Source organism: Solanum verrucosum, unplaced genomic scaffold, assembly GCF_900185275.1.
Source record: "Solanum verrucosum unplaced genomic scaffold, falcon-dt-bn FXZP01000280.1, whole genome shotgun sequence".
Lineage (NCBI taxonomy): Eukaryota > Viridiplantae > Streptophyta > Magnoliopsida > Solanales > Solanaceae > Solanum > Solanum verrucosum.
This window is the reverse complement of record NW_026019982.1, coordinates 2,773,895-2,789,088: the sequence shown is the minus strand read 5'-3', so window position 1 is coordinate 2,789,088 and position 15,194 is coordinate 2,773,895. Positions and strand designations below refer to the sequence as shown.

General features: G+C 33.9%; 2 protein-coding genes and 1 pseudogene across 3 annotated transcripts in view; all 3 read left to right on the top strand.

Moving 5' to 3' along the window:
* Window positions 1-15,194, top strand: part of LOC125817746 (formin-like protein 3) — a 62,479-nt gene that overhangs the window by 20,592 nt on the left and 26,693 nt on the right. The window lies entirely within an intron of this gene.
* Window positions 28-15,194, top strand: part of LOC125817712 (formin-like protein 5) — a 67,624-nt pseudogene continuing 52,457 nt past the window's right edge.
* The window catches only part of LOC125817751 (STOREKEEPER protein-like), a 33,926-nt gene continuing 25,143 nt past the window's right edge, over window positions 6,412-15,194 (top strand). Inside the window, exon 1 of the mRNA XM_049497299.1 lies at window positions 6,412-6,599. Within this exon, the coding sequence (XP_049353256.1) occupies window positions 6,416-6,599 (184 nt within the window). The 5' untranslated portion in view covers window positions 6,412-6,415. The remainder of the gene's footprint in view (window positions 6,600-15,194) is intronic.

The window sequence follows — 15,194 nt, the reverse complement described above, 5'->3', positions numbered from 1 at the left end:
TTTTGTTGTAATGCTTAAGTAGGAAAAATGTTCCAATTCATGTTTCTGAAAGCTTTTGATGCATCCAGTACTTGGTTTAGCAAATACGAAGAGCTTTTTTCACAATTGTCAAGCGTTCCCAGGAGGTACCTAAAAAAAGAAGAAGCCATTTTTGCCAAAAAAAAAGAAGGCTCTGAGAACAAGAAAGAAACCATCTTTGCCAAAAAAATGTGCTCCAGTTTCATCCCTCGCTCCATCTCCAATCCCTGCAACTGTTCAGTCTCCCACTCCCTCTCCAGGTCCTGCAGCAGTTCCAACCCTTGCTCCATCTCCAGGTCCTGCAACTGTATCACCAGTTTATGCTCCAGTTCCTTCAATTGAAGTGCCCACTAGCTCTCCTCCAGCTGTGCAGCCTCCTTCTCCAGTTGTAAAACCTCCTGCAAAGCCTCCAAAACTTCTAACTCACACCAATTCTTCTAAACCTTTGCCTGTTAATCCTCCAGATAAACCACAAAATGGTCCTAATTCTGCGGGAAATAATCAAGAGCATCGAAATTATTTAATTGCTGCAGTGGCTGGATGTTCGGTTGCAGGAATTGCCTTTTTAGCTCTGTTGATATTCTGTGTTAATAATAAAAGGAAAGAAACAGCTCCAAATGAATGGGAAACCGCCTCTGAATTCAAGTGCAGGTGTCTATTTGCTGCTATTTATCATGATGGTTAATTAATCTCATCGTATCATTACATTTCATTAATTTGTATTGTCAGGTTCTTCTCTAAATGTCAAGAGTGCATCTGCTGTAAATGATGCTGATCCTCATAAATCTTCTGAAGCCGATGTGGAACTGTCAAAACCTGATATGAATGCAAATGCTCATGCACCAATACCACTTCCTCCTGGAAAATCTGCACCTCCACATCCTGGTCCCTCCTGGTTCTCCTCCTCCTAAACCACCTGTTCCGAGCCCACCTCCACCTCCAAAAATTTTCCCTCCTAATCCACCACAACCTGGTAATTTGCCAAAGCCTTTACCTCTTGGAGCACATCAGAGAAGGCATTCTTCTGAGACCGGGGGAAGTGACTCATTGGGTGAATCTGATGCTTCCTAAAGCAAAATTAAAACCATTCTTTTGGGACAAGGTTCTTGCTAACCCTGAACACCTATGGTTTGGCTTGAAATAAAAGCCAGCTTGTTCTAGTAAGCTTCGCACTGATCTTGCTATTCACTTTGCTCCTGCGAGAGTTTAACTGTTTCTGTTTTTATCTTTCTGATTGCTGAATTTTATAACAGGTTTAATGAGGAGATGATGGATTCTTTGTTTGGATATTGACCAGGAGACCAAGGGAAAAATGATCGAAGAAAAGCTTCCTCATCCTTTGATCAAACTTCACAGTACATTGAGATTATTGATCTTAAGAAATCACGAAATCTAGCAATTCTCCTCAAAGTCTTAAATGTGACAACAGAAGAAGTTTATGATGCTCTCGAGGAGGGTAAATCTCTCTCTCTCTCTCTCTCCCCCCCTTATGGTGGCTTTATGAATCCTGTTAGAAATTCCATTTTGGTCCATTTCACTCCAGTACTTAATATTTTATCCTAAAGGACGGTTTTTGGATTATCTAATACTAGAGGACCGTCCGTCTCACATTGACCCTACGTGATATCTATGTCTCTAATAAAACTAATAGGCTCTTGGCAACCACCTGAGTAAATATAACATCAATATGATCCCGACTAGTTGGTATCATGTATACACTATACGTATGATTTGATTCATTTTGTTCTTGTTAGAATAGGAATAAGTAATACAATCCTCCTTAGAATAGGAATACAAATAGGAAAAGGAATAAGAATCTAATCGTTGAAAGAGTCTAATGTAGTGTCTATAAATAGAGTCTCAATGTTATAATGTATATACACAATTCAGTAAATTCTATTTCTCACATGGTATTAGAGCATTGGTGAGAAACTTTAAGTCAGCGTGTCAAATTCCGGCGACAGTTGAGGCTGATTTGTGTCATCTTTTGTTCTAAAGGTGTTGTGCGAAAATCAACACCATCACGAGGCTCGAGAAGCTCAAGCGACCAAACCCCAGCCAAAACCATCGGAAAACAACCCCTCACGCATTCTCACATGCCGTTTGAAGGTGGAAGTTTTCCGGCGCAATCTGAATCACGCACTAGCGCGGAGGGCTGCTCCGGTCATTTATTTCGAGTTGTTTTTCTTCTGTTGGGGTCATCCAGTATTTCCGATCAAAACCCATCCAGTTTTCTCCGGATCTGATAACTGGAATTAGGTTTTCTGGCGATTTCCAGGTTGTTTCTGGCAAGCTCCCAGCGAAATCGGAATTTTTTAGAACTTACAGGCACTATAGGCAAACTCTAGCAGTTTCCAGCAAATCTTACTATTTTTAAGTCAAATTTAGAAAAATGCCTTTTGGGTGTGATGTTTCTGGCTTAAAAAATATGGGTATTGGAAGTTCAAGCCCTATAACTACTTTAGAACCCTTAATGGTAAGTTCAAACTATTTGGCTTGGGCTTCCTTAGTTGAGTCGTGGTGCAGGGGTCAAGGTGTTCAAGATCACTTAACAAACAATGCTTGTGTGGTAGATGGAAAGACAATCTAGTGATGAAGATGCAAAAGTCAAAGCATAATGGGAGAACATGGATGATCAATTATGCAGTATGACTCTCTATTGTTTCAAAGTTGATTCCCTTGTTTCACCCATTCGAGACATGTTATTCAGTTTGGGAAAAAGCACGTGCTTTATACACTAATGACATATCTAGATCTATGATGTGATATCTTGAATGACCAACTTAAAGAAACAAGAATCTGATTGGGAAAAAGCACGTGCTTTATACACTAATGACATATCTAGATCTATGATGTGATATCTTGAATGACCAACTTAAAGAAACAAGAATCTGATATGTCTACTTACTTGGGACAGGTACAAGCAATCATGGAGGAATTTGAAACGTTGAGGCTAGTCACTACAAACGTGGAAAAGCAGCAAGAGCATAGACATACATTATTTCTATATCTTACACTTGCTGGACTCCCTACGGACCACAATTCTGTGCGTGACCAGATTCTAGCTAGTCCTATCGTTCCTACAATTGATGAATTATTCCCTTGTCTACTTCGTCTTGTTGCGTCTCCTAGTCACAAAGTAGTTTAATCACCCACTGTTGACTCCTCTATTCTCGCATCTCAAACCATAGAAAAATGAACATATTAGTGTATGGACAATCGGCGAGGAGGAGAACGTTTTGGGAAACATTGATCCTAGTGTAGTTATTTTCATGAACTTGGACACACTCATGACATAAGTTATACTTTGCATGGTCCACCACCCAGCTATGATCCCATTACTCTCAAGGAATATAATGAGCTCTTTCAAAATTGAGCAGGTAAGCACACATCTCCACAAGTATCATTTGTTGCTTAGCTTGATCGACCATCCAATAATGCTCATATTGCTCAGACAAAATATAATGCGTTCTTTCAATATCGAGCAAGTAAGCAGACACCTCCGCTAGTGGCTTCGGTTGCTCAACCTAATCTTTCTGTTGTGGATAATTCTTTTGCTTGTGTTTCACAATCTAGTTCTCTTGGATTAAGGGTAATGGACTCGGGCGCTTCAGATCATATTTCTGGTACCAAATCACTTTTGTCTGATATTATTTATTCACAATCTCTTCCTCTTATTACTTTAGCCAATGGGATCCAAACAAAACCAAAAAGGGTTTCAAAAGCTGAACTCCTATCTTTTGTCACTCTCGACTATGTTCTTTATATCCCTGGTTCTCTTTTAATCTGGCATCTGTTAGTCGTTTGACACGTGCCCTACATTGTGGCATAACATTTTTTGATGATTTTTCTCTCTTGCAGGACCACAGTACGAGATAGATGTTAGGCAGATTGAACTATTTTTTAGGTTTTGAGATTGCTCAGTCTAGATTAGGTATTGTTATTTCTCAATACAAGTATGTCGTAGACATTCTTGAAAAGCCGAAATGATGGGATGTAGACCCATTGACACTCATATGGATCCAAATGTTAAATTCCTTCTAGGACAGTGGGAGCCACTTAGTAATCCTGAAAGTTATAAACGACTGGTTGGAAAGTTGAATTATCTTACAGTGACTAGACCTACCATTTCTTTCCTTGTGAGTGTTGTAAGTCAGTTTATGACTTCCCCTTGTGATAGTCATGGGATGTAGTTGTTCGTATTTTGCGATATATGAAATCTACTCCTGGTAAAGAACTACTCTTCGAGGATCAAGGCCATGAGCATATCACTGGATATACATACGCTGATTGGTCAGGATCACCCTCTCATAGACGTTCGACATCTGGATATTGTGTTTTAGTAAGAGGTAATTTGGTGTCGTAGAAGAATAAGAAACAAAGTGTGGTCTCGATCTAGTACAGAATCAGAATATCGAGCAATGGTTGCAACAACTTGTGAGCTAGTTTGGATCAAACAGTTGCTGAGAGAGCTAAAATTTGGCGAAATCAGTTAGATGCAACTTGTGTGTGATAATCAAGCATCCCTTCATATCACATCAAATCCAGTGTTTCATGGAAGGACTAAGTATATTGAGATTGACTGTCACTTTGTCAAAGAAAAGATACTCTTAGGAGATATTGGTATGAAATTTTGAAGTCAAATGATTAGCTTGTAGATATTTTCACAAAGTCCCTCACCGATCTTCGTATTAATTATATCTGAAACAAGCTAGGCACATATGATTTGTATGCACCAGCTTGAGAGCGAGTGTTAGAATAGGAATAAGTAATAAAATCCTATTTAGAATAGGAATAGGAATCCTAATTGTTAAAGGAGTCTAATGTAGTGTCTATAACTAGAGTCTCAGTGTAATAATGTAGATACACAATTCAATAATATTCTATTTCTCACATGATATTAGAGCATTGGTGAGAAACGTCAAATCATCGTGTCAAATTTTGGCGACAGTTGGGGCTGATTTGTGTCATCTTTCATTCTAAAGGCGTTGTGCAAAAACCAACACCATCACGAGGCTCGGGAATCTCAGGCGACCAAACCCCAGCAAATATAAACTTAAACATATATTAACATACAAAGTTCAATTTTATTTTCAATATCAAAATAATAATACTTGAAAAATAATATTAACAAATATTACTTAAACATATATTGACATATAAAAGGTCAAAACATGTATCTTGTTTAGACCAAAAGAATTAACATACATAAATAATTTTACTTTCAAAATTCGAACACTACAATATTTTGAAAATAATGTTAACAGATATTATTTAAACATATATAGACATATCAAAATGATTTTATATATATATATATATATTTATTTTTATTTATTTTATTTTATTTTTACTTTCTTTTTTTTTATAACCGAGAAATTCGTCTATGACCCGCCCTTTGGACCAATCACAGCCTTCTAAACTCGGTGGATAATGGGCCCGCTCCTCTACCCTTCTCCACTTATATATATATATATATATATATATATATATATATATATATATATATATGTTTTGATAACCGAGAAATTCATCTATGACCCGCTCTTTGGACCAATCACAGCCTTCTAAACTCGGTGATAATGGGCCCGCCCCTCTACCCTTCTCCACTTAAATACCAGGCTTCGCTTTGCTTGGTGTGGGGCTTGAACCTGCGACCTAAGCCACAAATCCTCCACCTTTTGCCACTCGAGCTAGTCGTTGGGGGCTATTTATGTATATCTTGTATATGTTATTTGTATGTATATATTTTTTTTTGAGTAGTGACTCATTTTTAAAATTTGACAAGAACTAAACAACTGGTTCTATTAAATGTAAATGTCAATGCTACTATTATAAATTAAAAGAACAGGAAATCCAAACTGTGAATCCAATCTGGCCCATTTAGCCCGTTAACTACACTAACAAAGGTATGATTCTAAGACGAACATCCTTTCCCCCAGCCCCATTCGCACCCCTTAACATTAGCTACGGTTAGCTCGAGTACAATGTGACCACATTTTTGTGAATCAGATTGTCCCAGCTTGACTGGATGATATCCTTACTTCAATGTTCGAACTATAAGAATTAATAATTTCATTTATGACCAATAAAAATTATGGAATAGACATTTATATTCAAAATATACGTAATCTAAGAATATGGTAAGTAATTTTATTAAATCTTCTATTTATTGATACAACTTCTTCTGCAATCTCAGGCTTCTTCCTCCCTTTCTCTTTCTAGGTTTCTTGCCGCCTCTTTGCTGCTGGTTTCAATGGGTCAACAACTTTTGCATAAACATAAGGAAGAAGAAAAACAGGTTGTTGTAAAAGAGTTGGTTAAGGAGGATATAGTTAAGGGTGATCAACAGGATTTCCAGTCCAAATATCCACGTTTGGCTGCATCTATGGCTGGCATGTCTACAATGTATCCGAATGGAACAAGTTTTTTGAAGGAGAACATGAGTTTGATTGCTACTGACAAGGCTAAAGTGTTGGAGGAGAAGTGGAAGAAACTGGAGGATGACGAAGCTGCCTTGATGGTGAAGCGCTTAGATTTGATTGCGGAGCATTACAAATTGGTGGTTGATGCAATGAGAGGTAACTAGATGCTGATGGATCATGTTTTATTCAGTGCTACAAGTTCTGATACTGTTTCGGTGGAGTTTTAGATTTTGTTTCATGTAGTCTTGTTTCTCAAGACAATTTCTTCTCGTGTTGATGTACTTATGTTTAGTCCGCGAGGAAGATTTAGTTTATCAGGTTGATTAATACATTTTATTGCTTATTTAGTTTTACTAGTGAACTGGTTTGGATGATATCCGCTGTGTTGCTTCTGGTTCATCCTTTTTAATATGGCATTTCCTATTCCAGATGGAAATATATTTAAATGCTACTTTCTCAGTTTTTGCAGCTTGTGTTGATTCACTTTGTTCTCAATTGTTGTTCATGCCAGCTTATCATACCAGTTAATTGATTTGGGGAAGGGGTGGTGGGTTAGTTACTGTTTCCTCTAGATATTTCCTTTGATATAGAGTGCAATGTTGTTTCCTAATTAGACAGTTGTCCTATCCTAGAGGTTTAAGTCCTGCTATAAATCTAAAAGAACTTAAACTATGATAGAATTTTTTCTTACAGGCACTGCTACTTAGGTGTTTCCTTTAACTGCTTATTCTCTATTCTTTCCTAGTGAAGATATTCTGCAGCGCTTGAATGCTCACAGAACCTTTTATATGTGTGTGCATGTCTACACGCTTGCATTTATCAACATTCAATCAACTATATTTCAATTCTGAAACCATTGAGGTCAGTTATTATATGAATACTCAATATCCATTCGTTTTGTTCAGGTTCATTGCATTCCTATACTGAATAATTAGGTCTTAAAAGACAAATTAGGGGTTTCCTAAATCTCCTACACATCTCTCTATGGTATCTACTGACTAGTTTAATCTCAATTGTTTGGCATAACTCATGTAGATCTCTTGGTTTGATTGTCTTCTGTTATTAACCAAGTCTACATGGATTTCAAAAGACTTTAGGGATTGAAAATGTTTTCTCCGTGCGACTTAGTTCACCTCTTAAAAATCTTAGTTATTGTGCTGTCAAACCTATAAACCAGTGCATTTTGGAGGTCTTAACACATGGGGAAGCCATCTAACTTTATCTTCTATATGTGCTACCTGCACTCTGCTAGATGTAATAAGTACTGACATTTCCAATTTACTTGTGTCTAAAAGGGTTGTCCGGTTTTATAAGCTCATAAATCTGTTTTAATATCGGTTTTTTGACAGCTTTTATCTTATGAACATGTTGAGCATCTTAGAAATGCAATTTACTGCCGTATAATGGTCTGTTACACAATCATTGAACTATGTTTTTATCGCATGGAACCGTTCTAGGATTCTATTCGTTTCAGCCCTCCTTATTTGGCTCTCTCTGTCGTACCTTTTTCCTGGTAGACTTAGAATAGATATCTAAATTGTTTATGTTGAGAATATAATTAAATGATAAGAGTGTGCTTTCTTTAACAGCTTAAATTTTTAGATGAGATGGTCACAGATTTCAATATGGTATCCGTGTAGGCAGAGGTCCTGAGATTCAATCTCACTACCACCCAAAAATCAAAAAGATTTTTCACGTGCTTGACCCATGAAAAAATTAGGCCCGCCCACACGCATGTGAGGGGGCGTGTTGAGAATATTATTAAATAATAAGGAGTTAGAAATACCAACTGGATTAGCAAGTTCATAAGGAGGTTGAGGTCACCGGGAATAGACCTTAAGAGTTGGAGGTGGAGGTGGGTTGGAATAATTGAATGGAAAGGACTGTTATGGCCTTCTTAATTTCCGTATTAGGAGAAAAATACGGAGAAGTCTCGAAAAAAGTAACATCTGCAGAGGTTAAGTACTTATTAGTAGAGGGATCAAAGCATTTGTAACCTTTTTGTAGACGAGAATACCCTAGAAGGACACATTTAAAGGCCTTGTGTTGAAGTTTATCTTTTTCAGGGGTAAGGTTATGAACAAAATAGGTGCAACCAAACAAACGTGGAGGAAGGGGAAAAACAAATTTTGGTCCGGATAGAGGACTGAGTGAGAACTCTGATAGTGAAGAGCTTTTTTCACAATTGTCAAGTGTTCCTAGGATCGAAATTATTTAATTGCTGCAGTGGCTGGATGTTCTGTTGCAGGAATTGCCTTTTCAGCTCTGTTGATATTCTGTGGTTAAGAATAAAAGGAAAGAAATAGCTCCACATGATGGGCAAAGGGATGGGAAACCGTCTCTGAATTTGAATGCAGGTGTCTATTTGCTGCTATTTATCATGATGGTTAATTAATCTCATTGTATCATTACATTTCAATAAATTTGTATTGTCAGGTTCTTCTCTAAATGTCAAGAGTGCATCTGCTGTAAATGATGCTGATCCTCATAAATCTTCCGAAGCAGACGTGGAACTGTCAAAACCTGAGATGAATGCACCATTATCGCTTCCTCCAGGAAATCTGTTCCTCCACCTCCACCTCCTCCTCCTCCTAAACCACCTTCTCTGAGCCCACCTCCACTTCCAAAAGTTCGCCCTCCACCAAAACCTGGTAATTTGCCAAAGCCTTTACCTCTTGGAGCACATCAGAGAGGACGTTCTTCAGAGACCGGGAGAAGTGACTCATTGGGTGAATCTGATGCTCCTAAAACAAAATTAAAACCATTCTTTTGGGACAAGTTTCTTGCTAACCCTGACCACTCTATGGTTTGGCATGAAATAAAAGCCGGTTCGTTCCAGTAAGCTTTGCACTGATCTTGCTATTCACTTTGCTCCTGCGAGAGTTTAACTGTTTCTGTTTCTGTTTTTACCATTCTGATTGCTGAGTTTTATTACATGTTTAATGAGGAGATGATGGATTCTTTGTTTGAATATATACCAGGAGACCAAGGGAAAGATGATCGAAGAAAAGCTTCCTCATCCTATGACCAAACATCACAATATATTCAGATTAATGTGACAACAGAAGAAGTTTATGATCAAAAGCATAAAATAAAAATATAACCTTTATTATGATTTCATTCTCAAAGAAAAGTTTTTAATTATAATCCTCATAGAAGTCTTCGATTCATTATATTTATAGGCAATATTTGTATCAACTTCATCATCGTCTTTATTAGCACATTGAATTGATGGAGGAATAATAGAAGATTATAATTGGTACAGTTAACAATAACTATAGTTGTGTTAGATATTTTAATACCAACTGTGGCATCAAAAATCACATTTAATTAGCCAATAAAGAAAGCAGCTCAGAAATAACATATACTTATTGGAGAGCAATGCCATAAATGTTCTATTTTGTTTTAGAGATTGGATTAGATCAAAGCAAATATCATACAATCTACGAGAAGACGAAGAACTTAAATAAATAATATCACTTGTAGTTCCACTGATACAATCAACTCCATGTCTCCAAGATATTGACTATGAAAAATTTGTCAATCTATCCTAATATATTTATATAGAGGAATTGAAAAGAAAAAAAATTAAAATATGTAGATTTAAAATTGAAGATTTAAGCAACAGTTATAAACTCTCCAAATCTCATATAAATCAACATTCAACATAGTTAATTAAGCTCTGAATTGACAAGTTTGCGAAAGTAAATACTTGTTTCTTTATATAATTTTTTTGAAATATTTGATTTGTTTAATTTAATTTAGGGGTATATCTGAAACATTCTTTTTACATTTACAAGGTAGAGATAAGAATGTGTACATTTTATTCTCTCCAAATCCCACTTCAAAAATTTCACTAAATAAGTTTGTAGTTGTGTAAAATTAAATCTCCTTTTCCTAATTTCAGTTTAGAAATTTGAGAAAAAATATATTATAATTTTGTCAGTTTTCTATTGGAATTTACAATTTAGCTATTCATAAATTAAAGGTCTCATTGAGTTATTGAATTTATTTTTAGTAATATTTGTTTGTCTTGTTCGAATAAAATAATTTATAAATAATATCAACAAATATTACTCACATATATTGACACATCAAAATTCAATGTTATTTCCAAAATACAAAAAATACAATAATTTAAAAGGTTTGTTAACAAATATACATAACTTAAACATATATTAACATACCAGATAATTTTATTTGCAATAACAAATAATGCAAATACTTGAAAAATAATATTAGCAAATATCATTTAAAAATATATAGACATATCAAAATAATTTTATTTGTGTATTTATGTATATCTTGTATATGTTATTTGTATATATATATATTTTTAGCTACGACTATTTTTAAAATTTGGCAACAATTGGTTCTATTAAATGTAAATGTTAATGCTATTATTACAAATTAAAAGAGAATGAAATTCAACCTATAAACTCTATACGGCACATTTAGCCCGTTAACTACACTAATCAAGGTAGGAGGCTAAGCCGAACGTCTTTTCCCCGAGACCCATCGGAAGTCAGAAATTACTGACTTCCATTGGAGGTCGGTAGTTTTGAGGTCGGTATTCACAGTTTTTTAGTAGTGCCTTGATATTAACTAGGGTTAGCCCGAGTTTTGTGTGACCACATTTTAATGAGTCGGATTTCCCCAGCATGATCAAATGATATCATTACTTCAATGTTCAAACTATATAAATTAATAAGCTCATTCAAGTGATACATAAATGACCAATTTTTTTTTTTAAGGAATAGACATTCATATTCAAAATATACATAATCTAAGAATATGGTAAGTAATTTTATAAAATTTTCTACTTATTGATACGACTTCTTCTGCAAACTTGGGCTTCTTCTTCCCTTTCTCTTTATGGGTCTCTTGCAACCTCTTTGATGTTGGTTTCAATGGGGCTACAACTTTTGTAACAGCACGCGGCTTAATTGTGAAGTCTGATGAAGAAAAGGAAGGCAGGGAATGACCTAATTCCGCTTCAGATACGGATTCGGATCCTGACCCATCTTCGCTTTCGAAATCAGAAGAAGATTAGGGTTCTATAGGGTTTGAACTAATTTTTGAGTAATTGGTCTCTTTTTAACATGAGGGACTATCTCGAGTTCCTCACCACTTTTCTTAGGTTCAAAACTTTTCATAACCTCAACAATGTTTTTAGCTTTGCCATTAATGCTATTGGTAACAATCTCCTTAACTCCATTACTAGTTCCAAGGGCACCCCAAATCCTCTTTGAATGCTTAAAAACTAAAAGATCCCGACCCTTCGTGAAAACTAGCTCCTCACCATCTTTCACACAAGTCAAAAATTTCTTCTTTAACCTCATTACCTTGTCACCGTGTTGACTCTTTGAAACTTCAACCTATAACAACTTCCCCCTTATGAATTCATGAAAAGCATACATATTGACAATATGTTTCATACCTTTCACCGCCTTGTATTCAACAATACCTTTGAGTAGAGCAAGTTAGTCGTCATCGCTCCATAGACTACGAGGAGTAGCAAATGATTTTTTTTCTCCTCTTCTTTTGCAATCATGGGCTTCTTCCTCCCTCTCTCTTTCTAGGTCTCTTGCGGCCTCTTTGTTGTTCATTTGGATGGGGCAAAAACTTTTGCAGGAACACTCGACTTGTCTGTGAAGTTTGATGCAGAAGAGGAAGACATGGAATGACCTGATTCCGCTTCCGATTTAGATCTTGACCCATTTTTTTATTCCGGACTCTAATGAAGATTGGGGTTTATGTGGGGTTTTAATTGGTTTTTGAGTAATAGGTCTCTTTTCAACTGAGGGGTTGTCTCAGGTTACGGTGTTTCCTCACTGTATTCAGTACTTGATATATTTTTTTCGAATTTACATAGATTTGATTAAAAATGACAAATCACATTTTGAAAGAATATTTATTTCGATTAAGAATCATGAATAAGGCGTGATTATTCAGTCATCCTCCGACTATTCCCATTCCACATAAAACTCATGTGGAATAGATGTCCAAATTGGGGAAAGTAATTATCCAATTGTACGAATTGTATTTTTAACACTTTTAACTTGAAACACCACCCGAAGCATCAAGCACAAGATCATAGATTAATTCTAAAGAATAAAAACTCCAAACGGATAAGCGGTAGGGATGGCAAACGGGGTGGTTGCGGGAAGGAAACAATAAAGAAAAATAGGAAGGAAAGAAACTGAGTGTACCTTCGTGATTTTTTTGGATGCTAAAATTCGATGAGTTGAACGGTAGAGAGAAGAAATGTGGATGCTGAAATTTGACGTAGAATTTTTCTCTTACAAGGTCTATTCTTCTCTTATGTATGACATTAAGGTAGGGGAGCTCAAGCACTTCTGTGGTCTTTCCTCTAGAAAAGTTTGTTCTTCTAATAAAAAATTATATGCAAAATTAGTAATAATTTTCATATTTTTATATATATTTTTTAAAAATTGTATGATATTATAATAAATTCATTTAATTAATTATTTTTTTTAGAATTGTTGACCTTAGGTAGATGTTTTTATTTGAATTTTTAATTATCCATTTTGTTTTTTTTTATATTTCGTATATTTATTCTCAATATTATCAAGCTATATAAAAATTATTAAACTTGACTGCATTACTTATATTTGTATTTACATATAAATAGTGAAATAGAAAGAAAAAAACACGGAAACATTACAACAAAATGATTAAATATATAATGAAGAAGGGATATTACTCCCTCCATTCATTTTTACTTGACTGCATTACTTACATTTTTATTTACATATAAATAATAAAAATAGAAAAAAAAAACACATAAACATTACAACAAAACAATTAAATAAATAATGAAGAAGGAATATTAGTCCCTCAGTTCACTTTTACTTGTGTTTGGCACACCCATTTAGAAAATAATTAAAAGTGAAAATCTATTTTCATAACTGATAACTAAAAGTGAACGGATGTAAGTTTTTTTTTCTACAAATAACATATATTCAACATTAATGTGTTAAAAATACAATTCGTATAATGGTAAGTATATGTTAAGACATTGGTTTTTTGTATAAACTAGTTTTTCGACACGTGCGTTGCACGTGATTATCAATTCAGAATATTTAAGTGAAGATTTGAATAATAAGTTTTGCACAAAATAATATTGCAGATTCTTTTGTGAATGTTCAATATGGATTATTATATATATCTCTTATTCACATGAACCTATCAAAATGGTCAATGTAAAATTTTATTAGTTAAATGCAATAATGTATATACTTATTTCAATTTTATGAGGTACAATCATGTAATTAGTTGTATCTCACTAATATTACCTTATAGACGATATTTGTTGTGTATTTTTCTTGGCATCTTACCAGATCTGCACGTGTATTCCACTTAATTTGTTTAGATGTCATATGAACATGAGGAGAACAACTACATTCTATTTTTTAGAACTATTTTTGTATATTATTTTTAATTTTATAAGCTATAACATAATAGATGACGTTCTTTGGGTGGATCTCTTATTTGACTTCTCGATTGACTCTGTACATAAATCAAATATAGTTATTTGATTGTCCATAGTTAACTGAGAAAGGTTTCCTTTTTTTTTTCTACCGAAAAAACTAAAAAATAAAATCAAAGAATATATTTTATCTGTGAAATCATATATATAATCGCTTGTTTATCTTAAACCCAACAAAGATATAGTCCATATACTTGTAAACAATTTTCAATTTATTCAACTAAGCATGATTAGTCCAAGGAAAAATAATAACACCGTGCTATCACAAACATGGACAATATAATAATATGAAAAACTATTGGTCAAAAGTAAATATAAGGAAAGATGAACGATAGAAATAATTAATGTAATAACTATGAGAATTCATAATATTATAACTAAAGAGTATAAGAGAGTGTGAATAACATTTGCAATAATTTGTAATAATTAAGAGAGTTTATAATGTTATAACTAAAGAATTAATGTGAAATACATGAATTTCAAATAAATTTTATACTTACATAAATAAATAGGATTTTTAATTAATGTTACTATCTTTTTTTATAGGTATTAGATTTTAATTTACTGTAGGGTCAAAATGAAAATGCTTATTCCATATTACTAAATATAAATTTATTTTGACAATGATAAATTTTTAATGATTCATATATATTCACATATTTTCACATTTGTTGTGAGTTTTTTTTTTTGTTAAAAAAAAGTATCGGAAAATTTTAAAATAATATATTTTGAAGTTAGAAGATCTTGTTAACTTGATAATACATTCGTGACATATATAAATACCTACACAAATATATATATATATATATATATATATATATATATCTCATAAAAATTAGCTATTAAATAAATAATAAAAATTGAACTAATATAGACTTCCACTGGTGTTATTAGAAGTCATATGAATTTTTCTTCGTCGAAAATATCGAAATATTAAGAAATAGTAAATTAGTAAAACAAAAGGGCAATGTTTACATAGTAATAACTATTTTGAAACAAACTTCCTGACAATCGAAATCACATAAGAAACATTGATAAATAAAGTCATTCTTTTGTCTTGAGCATAAAAAAATAAATCGTGACAATTCTCTAACTCTTGAGAAGTTTAATAATTCTGGGAAAAGATATTCAAAAACATATATCTACATCACAAGAGAAATTGTTAACAAAAATAAATGAATTTATACTATAATAAAAATTAAACCAATACAAACATCAACTGACGTTATTACAAGTCA